The sequence below is a fragment of the Sinocyclocheilus grahami genome, unplaced genomic scaffold, assembly GCF_001515645.1.
Source record: "Sinocyclocheilus grahami isolate Dianchi unplaced genomic scaffold, SAMN03320097.WGS_v1.1 scaffold2112.1, whole genome shotgun sequence".
NCBI classification, from domain to species: Eukaryota; Metazoa; Chordata; class Actinopteri; order Cypriniformes; family Cyprinidae; genus Sinocyclocheilus; species Sinocyclocheilus grahami.
Window position 1 is genome coordinate 60,333 of NW_015507291.1, and position 10,114 is coordinate 70,446.

Sequence of the window (10,114 nt, forward strand, 5' to 3'; positions counted from 1 at the left end):
TAAAATTGTTGATTTTTTGGTGGGAAATTAATCATTTAGATTAATCGATTAATCGATAAATTAGTCGATAGATTAATCGAAATAAAAATAGTCGTTAGTGGCAGCCCTACTATACATAAAGTATCTATATAGCTTTTTTTATTCATTTTTATTTGTTATAGTTTAGAACATCAAGTTAAACTAAATGAAAATGAGAAAGGATGCCCCTGGCAACTGGCTGAAATAAAATACATATAATATTTGTTTTAAATTTTATTTGTAATGTAACAAGTAATTAATTATTTTAAGGCTATTAACAATACTAACTCGTATTGAAAGAGAACAAAACTTGAACGGACTTGAGCTGAGTAATGACACTCTAGTCTTCTTTACAGCAGAATCTGAATTTCATTAGAGTTGTTATTATTAGTGTGAATGAGACTCATCTGGATCTTCCTGTCGTTCCTCCTGGTCTCTCCTCAGGCCGTCTACTCGCACGAGAAAGTGAAAATGGAGGGAACCATCTCACAGCAGACCAAACTCATCGACTTCCTGCAGGCCAAGATGGACCAGCCCACCAAGAAGAAGAAGGTATGAGAGACAGGAAGTGAGAGAGAGAGACAGGAGGATGCTAATGAGAGACAGGAAGTGAGAGAGAGAGACAGGAGGATGCTAATGAGAGACAGGAAGTCTGAGAGAGAGACAGGAAGTGAGAGAGAGACAGGAGGATGCTGATGAGAAACAGGAAGTGAGAGAGAGAGAGACAGGAGGATGCTAATGAGAGACAGGAAGTGAGAGAGAGAGACAGGAGAATGCTAACGAGGCCTCAGGGAGTCTCAGCGTTCATCTCGTTACAGTCTGTGTGAATCTCAGTGTGTTTGATTTGTGGGATTGAGTGTTTCTCACTGAACCGCAGGCGCTTTATTAACGGTTTCTGAGTTTTACTGCTCATGCTGTTGAATCCGCCTGCCTGTGGAAACCAGTTAATCCAGAACTAGCTTTATTAAAGAGAATAAAACGGCTCCCACAGTTCTGGAAAACCTGGGAATATCAGGAAATCCAGGCTTGGATGTCATGGACATGGTTTTTATGGTCTATAGTCCATAAAAACCATTATTAATAACTGAGCACCAATAATAACTGATAATGATATGAACCAAATCAGCATATTATACTGATTTCTGAAGATCATGTGACACTGAAGACTGGAGGAATGATGCTGAAAATACAGCTGCGCATCACAGCAATACATTATATTTTACTATGTTCACATATAGAAAATCATCATTTGAAATAGTAATAATATTTCACTATTATAGTTTTTACTGTATTTGTATAAAATAAATGCAGCCTTGGGAAAGCAAAAGAGACTTCTTTCAAAAACATAAAAAAATAATAAATATCCCAAATTTTATTTGTAAATTACTTTGTCTGCGAGATTTCTAACAATCCTTATCACAACTGCCAAGTTATTTCTATTTTTAGTTTTCGGATTTTTAGGAGGAATAAAAAAAGAATCTTAAATATGTTATTTAATTCTGTTCTTATTTTTAATAACTTAAACCTGGTTTTTCCATGAAAATAGAAGAAGCTGGCATGGTGTTAGAAAGAAACAAATGGGATATAAAGAAATTAGTTATTTTAAAGTAAAAACAATCAAAGTGAAACACTTACTAAAAAAGATGATAAATATGACCCAAGTCACAAGGGTCCATTTTTTTAAAATTGAGATGTAAACATCATCTGAAAGCTGAATAAATAAGCTTTCCATTGATGTATGGTTTGTTAGGATCGGACAATATTTGGCCGAGATACAAAATCTGGAATCTGAGGGTGCAAAAACATCTAAATATTGAGAAAATCATCTTTAAAGTTGTCCAAATGAAGTTCTTAGCAATGCATATTACTAATCAAAAATTAAGTTTTTATATATTTATGGTAGGACATTTAAAAAATATCTTCATGGAACATGGTCTTTACTTAATATCCTAATGATTTTTAGCATAAAAGAAAAATCAATAATTGTGACCCATACAATGTATTGTTGGCTATTGCTACAAATATCCCCCAGCGACTTAACACTGCTTTTGTGCTGCAGGGACACATATTTTATTTGAAATAAAACAAATAAATTAAACTTTAAACAGATTAAATATAGCTAGCAAAGAAACAGTACAGATGAATAATATTGGTAATCTGTCATAATGTGATCTCGGTGATCAGCGGTTGTGTGTCATGTACCTGTGTGTGTGTGTGTGTGTGTGTGTGTGTGTTTAGGGTATTTTCGGGCGGCGGCGTGAGGAGGTGGGTGTCACGGCTAACAGCGCCGCCGCGGTCTCGTCTCAACCCACCGTTCCCCTGCAGTACGGTGACATGAAAGCAGCGCTGGAGAAGGAGCGAGTGCACTGCTCAGAGCTGGAGGAGGCGCTGCAGAAGATGAGGATCGAGCTGCGCTCCTTACGAGAGGAGGGTGAGTCTGAGTCTTCAGTGTGGGCCTCGTCTCTCCATGTGACCATGTGAATGTTGTTGAGGATCTTCTCTGTGTCTCTCAGCGGCTCATTTTAAAGTGCAGGAGCACATGGCTCCGTCCACGCCGGCCTCGGCCCGTCAGCAGATCCTCATGTCGGCCATCGTGAAATCTCCGGAGCGCCAGCCCAATCCCAGCAGCCTCCTGAACACTTCCAGCTCGGCCCGCCGCAAAGAGAGCTCCACGCCGGAGGGTCAGTCTTTACACTCACTCCAACACAAGTACACAGACTCTTACTGTGACTGTTTCTCATAATACAGATAAAGTCTTCAGCTGATTTGTTGGTTATATCAGACCGTATAGTGGTTATTATTTAAAGAAAAAATGATGCATTATGCTGAACTTATTGTGAACAGTTAATCAGAACACATTAATCCAAGCATAACAGAATCCAGATCATATTTTACTCCTAAATAAAAAAAAATATATAAGAAATTAAATGAAGAATGTTTTTGCATTGTGACATTTTCATGAATATTAAACGCATTTAATCTAAAATTCTCATTAGCGTTATTCAGAAATGGTAATGAAGTAAGTGTGTGTGTGTAAAAGATATATACATAAGTATACAAATTCTTACAATTATTTATATATGTGTAAATACATGTATAGAAACAATTGTAAGAATTAACATAAAAATCATTTATCATATATATTCAGTTATTAAATTAAAATTGCATAAATAATTATTAAACCATATACAGTGGGGCAAAAAAGTATTTAGTCAGCCACCAATTGTGCAAGTTCTCCCACTTAAAAAGATGAGAGAGGCCTGTAATTTTCATCATAGGTATACCTCAACTATGAGAAACAAAATGAGAAAAAAAAAATCCAGAAAATCACATTGTAGGATTGTTAAAGAATTAATTGGTAAATTCCTCGGGAAAATAAGTATTTGGTCACCTACAAACAAGCAAGATTTCTGGCTCTCACAGACCTGTAACTTCTTATTTAAGAGGCTCCTCTGTCCTCCACTCATTACCTGTATTAATGGCATCTGTTTGAACTCATTATCAGTATAAAAGACACCTGTCCAAAACCTCAAACAGTCACACTCCAAACTCCACCATGGCCAAGACCAAAGAGCTGGCAAAGGACACCAGAAACAAAATTGTAGACCTGCACCAGGCTGGGAAGACTGAATCTGCAATAGGTAAGCAGCTTGGTGTGAAGAAAACATCTATGTACATATGTGTTCTTATTTCTTCTGGTTTTGGGGTGAAATAAAAGTTTTTCTGAGATTCCTTTGAGCATAGTTTTTCAGTCTCAGATGAATGAAGCTCGTGTGGTCTGTAGATGAGGAATATTTCAGTCGTTTTCTCTCTCTGTGGCTGCTTCTGTCTCTCCTCATGTTTCTGTCGCTGTCCTCCTGCACTCTTGCTTTCTTTCTGCGTCCTGCTCCGTCAAATCTGAGAGCTGTTTCTCTTCTGCTCTTTCAGAGAAGAGGAGGGTGACGTTTGAAAGTAAGTGTCTCTCTTTCCCTCCGTCCCTGTTTCTGTCGCTCTGAGATCAGCATGTAGTTGAGGGCCGTGCGCTGATGGAGAGAAAACACACACACAACAGCCACATGGGCCGTTCACACAGAACACATTTTGACTTTGAAAACCGCGAGACACGGGCAGTGGAAAAAGCGCAAGGTCTGAAGACGCATTTTTAAAAAAAAGTTGAACCTGTTCTAACTTGAGCTCTGTGTTTTTAGGACGCCGTGTTGCTGCAAAGACACAAACACAACCGTAGAATGCACCCGTCTAGCGCATTTATATAGAAAAACAACGGGAAAGTAGCGCAGTGGAGTCGAAAAACACATTCTGTGTGAACGGCCCCTAACAACCACATAGCAACGCCTTGGCAGCCTCCCACAACACTGTAGCTTTGTTTGAATGTTAAAAATTTAAATTATTAAAAGTTTTACTTGCATTTTGACCTAAATGTTGTTTAAATAAAAAGTGTGCTGTAAGATTTTTGAATGTTTTTTTTAAAGAAGTATCTTCTGCTCATCAAGGCTGCATTTATTTGATCGAAAACACAGAATAAACTGTAATATTGTGAAATATTATTGCAATTTAAATTAATGTTTTTTTTTTAATTTATTTTAGTATAAAGCTGATGCAAAGCTGAATTTTCATCAGCCGTTACTCAAGTCAAAGGTTCTGGATCAGTACATTTTAATTTTTCTATTTGAATGAATTTAATACTTTTATTCAGCAAGGATGTGTTAAACTGATAAAAAGTGATATTAAAGAATTATATTCTATTATAAAATATTTATATTTTGAATCAATGCTGTTTTTATATTCTATTTTATTGTTATTTCTATTTTATTTATTTTTTTATATTCTAATTTTATATTATTTTTTAAATATTTTATATTCATCAAAGAATCCTGAAAAAGTATCAAAGGTTCTAAAAAACTATTAAGCAGCAAAAACTGCTTGCGACATTGATAATAGATCAGAATATTGATAATAAATCTGAAGGAGGACAGTGAAGACTGAAGTAATGGCTGATAAAAAAATCCAGCTTTGCATCACAGGAATAAATTATATTTTAAAGTATATTAAAATAGAAAACGCTATGTTAAATTGTAACAATATTACTGTTTTTTTTCTGTTTTTTTGATCAAATAAATACAGGCTTGATGAGCAGAAGAGACTTCTTTAAAAAAAACATAAAAAATCTTACTGATCCCAAACCTTTGAGATAGATAGATAAATAGATCAGTTTCTCAGAAAACAAGACTTCTTATTTTGAGTCATTGTGCTTCTAAAGTAAATGTATGTTGATTTAAGAATCTTTAGAGATTTGTTCTGGAAAACAAGACAAACGCTGAGTTTCTGCAGCCGGTCTCTCACTCCTGCTGTCCTCTGTCTCTTGTCTCGGGTTTTGCAGCATGTTGTGTCTTAAGATGATTGACGGTTGAGTTTCTGCTCTCATCTTTCTTTGATTCTCGAGTCTGACGTGCACGGACCTGCATGTGATCGCCGGCGATGCTTGTTTTGCTCAGAAAGAGACGGATTCATGCACGGTTTTGTTGTGGTCGATGAAGCCGTTGCTGTGCTGCTGGACTGTGATGAGTTTTATTTTAGGCTGATTTGTCATCGTTCACACTGAGATGCTCAAGAGGATATTAACTAACCAGCTAACGCTCTGTCTCTGTCTGTCTGTAGAGTACGGGCGACGCGTGAAGGAGAGAATGCATCACAACATCCCGCATCGCTTCACGGTGGGGCTGAACATGAGAGCTGCGAAATGTGCCGTCTGTCTGGACACGGTCCACTTCGGCCGACAGGCTGCCACATGTCTGGGTACAAAAACACACAAATACACATACGCCCTTGAATTTCCCCAGAAGGAGGTTTTGTCAGTTTTAGCTCACTTCTGAGAAAAAATGGTACTAATAATGTGGTTACATACACCACCATTCAAAAGTCTGGGGTTGGTAAGATTTGTAATGCTCATCAAGGCTGCATTTATTTGATCAGAAATACAGCAAAAATTTAATTAATAACAATATAAGAATTTTTGCATATAAAAAGTATTTACACACACTACCATTCAAAAGTTTGGGTTAATGAGATTTTTTTTTCTGCTCATCAAGGCTGCATTTATTTGATCAGAAATACAGAAAAAATTTAATTAATAACAATATAAGAATTTTTGCATATAAAAAGTATTTGCACACACTACCATTCAAAAGTTTGGGTTAATGAGATTTTTTTTTCTGCTCATCAAGGCTGCATTTATTTGATCAAAAAATACAGTAAAAATTGTTAAATATTATTATGATTTAAAACAGCTGTTTTCTATGTGAATAACTTTTAAAATGTAATATATTTCTGTGATCAAAGCTGAATTTTCAGCATCATTACTCCAGTCTTCAGTGTCACGTGATACATTGTATTTTTCAGGATTCACAAATGAATAGAAAGTTCAAAAGAACAGCATTTATTTGAAATTTAATTAATAACAATATAAGAATTTTTGCATATAAAAAGTATTTGCACACACTACCATTCAAAAGTTTGGGTTAATGAGATTTTTTTTTCTGCTCATCAAGGCTGCATTTATTTGATCAAAAAATACAGTAAAAATTGTTAAATATTATTATGATTTAAAACAGCTGTTTTCTATGTGAATAACTTTTAAAATGTAATATATTTCTGTGATCAAAGCTGAATTTTCAGCATCATTACTCCAGTCTTCAGTGTCACGTGATACATTGTATTTTTCAGGATTCACAAATGAATAGAAAGTTCAAAAGAACAGCATTTATTTGAAATAGAATTTTTGTAACATTATAAATGTCTTTACTGTCACTTTTGCTCAATTTAATGCGTCCTTGATGAATAAAAGTATCTTACTGACCCTAAAATGGCACCTAAATATGCAGTGCTCAAGTTAAAAGAATTTCAACTTATAAAAACTTGCTTTTTGTTTTTAAATTTAGTTTCCAAAAACTTCTCAAAAAGTGTTGTGTGTGAACGTCCCCTAAATGAAAGAATTATCAGTAGAGAATTAGTTATTTTTCTCTTTTTTCTTTTCCTCTCCCATCTCATCTCGTCTCGGCTCGTCTCTCGGTCAGAGTGTCGTATTCTCTGCCACCCCAAGTGTTCCCCGTGTCTGCCGGCGACCTGCGGTCTTCCTGCTGAATACGCCACACACTTCTCTGAGGCTCTGTGTCGGGATAAAGCCAGCTCCCCTGCGCTGCAGGTCAAAGAGGCCTCGGGTCACGTGCGTCTGGAGGGCTGGATGAAGCAGCCCAGGTGCGGCTCACGTGTGTTTGTGTTAGATTTGGCGTCAGACCTGAACTGGTTTTTGAGTATGAAACAATTATTTATTTATGAATGCCTTTTTCATTTAGGCTCATGCATGCAAAGTTTCAACGCTCTGTGTGTTGTGGAATACAAAGTTTCTATAACGATTATGATGTTGTGAGTCGGTTAACTAAAACCACCAAAAACATTCTTGCTGCGAAGACAGCGTTTCTCATTCTCATTAAGTTTGTTTAATTAACTAAACTATATAGGCATTTAAAAAAAACTAAAAATGACAAACATAATATTACTAAAACTAACTAAAATGAAAACAAAATATAAAAATAAAATCTAATTTAAAATACTGACAAAAGCTATAATAGTATATCAATAATATTAAAATAACTGGGTTAAATGCAGCGGCACAGCAAATGTTTTTGTTTGTTTTTAGGTATTTTATATCAGTTTCTCAACTACATGTACTTTTATAAAAAATATATATATATATATACAGTGTATATCACATGGTCCTAAGTATTCAGACCCTTTGCTCAGTATTTAGTAGAAGCACCCTTTTGATCTAATACAGCCATGAGTCTTTTTGGGAAAGATGCAACAAGTTTTTCACACCTGGATTTGGGGATCCTCTGCCATTCCTCCTTGCAGATCCTCTCCAGTTCTGTCAGGTTGGATGGTAAACGTTGGTGGACAGCCATTTTTAGGTCTCTCCAGAGATGCTCAATTGGGTTTAAGTCAGGGCTCTGGCTGGGCCATTCAAGAACAGTCACAGACTTGTTGTGAAGCCACTCCTTCGTTATTTTAGCAGAGTGATTAGGGTCATTGTATTGTTGGAAGGTAAACCTTCGGCCCAGTCTGAGGTCCTGAGCACTCTGGAGAAGGTTTTCATCCAGGATATCCCTGTACTCGGCCGCATTCATCTTTCCCTCGATTGCAACCAGTCATCCTGTCCCTGCAGCTGAAAAACACCCCCACAGCATGATGCTGCCACCACCATGCTTCACTGTTGGGACAGGTGATGAGCAGTGCCTGGTTTTCTCCACACATACCGCTTAGAATTAAGGCCAAAAAGTTATATCTTGGTCTCATCAGACCAGAGAATCTTATTCTGGTGTTTTTTAGCAAACTCCATGCGGGCTTTCATGTGTCTTGCACTGAGGAGAGGCTTCCGTCGGGCCACTCTGCCATAAAGCCCCGACTGGTGGAGGGCTGCAGTGATGGTTGACTTTCTACAACTTTCTCCCATCTCCCGACTGCATCTCTGGAGCTCAGCCACAGTGATCTTTGGGTTCTTCTTTACCTCTCTCACCAAGGCTCTTCTCCCCCGATAGCTCAGTTTGGCCAGACGGCCAGCTCTAGGAAGGGTTCTGATCGTCCCAAACGTCTTCCATTTAAGGAATGGAGGCCACTGTGCTCTTGGGAACCTTAAGTGCAGCAGAAATTTTTTTGTAACCTTGGCCAGATCTGTGCCTTGCCACAATTCTGTCTCTGAGCTCTTCAGGCAGTTCCTTTGACCTCATAATTCTCATTTGCTCTGACATGCACTGTGAGCAGTAAGGTCTTATATAAGCTGTGTCTCATTTAGAAGGCTGCGTCCTCCGGAGGTCGCATTCGAAGGCTGCATACGTCATCGAGGCTGTCTCATTTCAGAAAAGCAAGTAGGACACTCCGAATGCGACCTTCTTTCACAGGATTTCGGAGGACTGTGTGTACATTAATGAGGAAAAAAAATTAACTTAAATGATTTTAGCAAATGGCTGCAATATAACAAAGAGTGAAAAATTTAAGGGGGTCTGAATACTTTCCGTACCCACTGTATATACTATTCTATATATTTCTCAACTACATGTACTTTTATCTAATATATATAAAATGCATTGATGTAATATATTTTTATCAGTTTATACATACTAAGAATTGACCCTGCGATGCTTCTACTGTTTGAGCTTCAGGAAAGCAGACAGAAAAAGTGCTTTTCCACACTTCTGTTTGCAAAGTTGACCAATGTTTAAAAAAACATTTCTTAAAGACTGTTTTAAAAATCATATGCTCTCATGTTAAATTTTTCTGTTAACATTAAAGGTTTTACGGTTTCAGCTGGTTTTTGTTGGTTTGGTTTTCATCGTGGGATTATTTTTCGGTGGATTATATCAAATCCGCTAACACCAGAAAGTCTTACCCAGATTATCATCATAATACACACAGTGCAGTAGATCATATCAAACGTCCTGTCATTGAGCGGCTGTTTTTGGTGTGTTTTGTAGGAATGGAAAGAGAGGGCAACAGGGCTGGGAGAGGAAGTATGTGGTGCTGGACGGGACGAAATTATCAATCTACGAGTCCGAGCCGGCAGAAGGTAGACGATCACTCGTGTCCTGTGAGCTCTGCTTTGCTTTGTGTCCTGAACTCATATAAATATGTGTGTGTTTCAGACTCGGTGAAGCCACTGGAGGAGTTTGAGTTGTGTTTGCTGGATGGTGAGGTTACGGTACACGGAGCCGTCGGAGCCTCTGAGCTCATCAACACGGCCAAATCAGGTCAGAACAGGGAAAAACACTGCCATACAAACTGACTTTGAATGACTGCTTTAGAATTATGAAATAATTTTATACATGCATATGAGACCCTGGACCACAAAATCAGTCATAAGTGTCAATTTTTTGAAATTGATATTTATACATCATATAAATATAATAAATAAAAAATAAGCTTTCCATTGATGTATGGTTTGTTAGTATAGGACAATATTTGGCCGAGATACAACTATTTGGAATCTGAGGGTGCAAAAAAAATCTAAATATTGAGAAAATCATCTTTAAAGTTGTCCAAATGAAGT

At 37.2% G+C, this 10,114-nt stretch overlaps 1 protein-coding gene across 1 annotated transcript in view; it reads left to right on the forward strand.

Moving 5' to 3' along the window:
- The window catches only part of LOC107574082 (citron Rho-interacting kinase-like), a gene marked incomplete at its 3' end in the record, with an annotated part of 81,307 nt that overhangs the window by 58,313 nt on the left and 12,880 nt on the right, over positions 1–10,114 (forward strand). Inside the window, exons 20-26 of the mRNA XM_016260553.1 lie at positions 463–570; positions 2,257–2,449; positions 2,532–2,699; positions 5,674–5,811; positions 7,089–7,269; positions 9,543–9,634; positions 9,711–9,815. Of these exons, the coding sequence (XP_016116039.1) occupies positions 463–570; positions 2,257–2,449; positions 2,532–2,699; positions 5,674–5,811; positions 7,089–7,269; positions 9,543–9,634; positions 9,711–9,815 (985 nt within the window). The remainder of the gene's footprint in view (positions 1–462; positions 571–2,256; positions 2,450–2,531; positions 2,700–5,673; positions 5,812–7,088; positions 7,270–9,542; positions 9,635–9,710; positions 9,816–10,114) is intronic.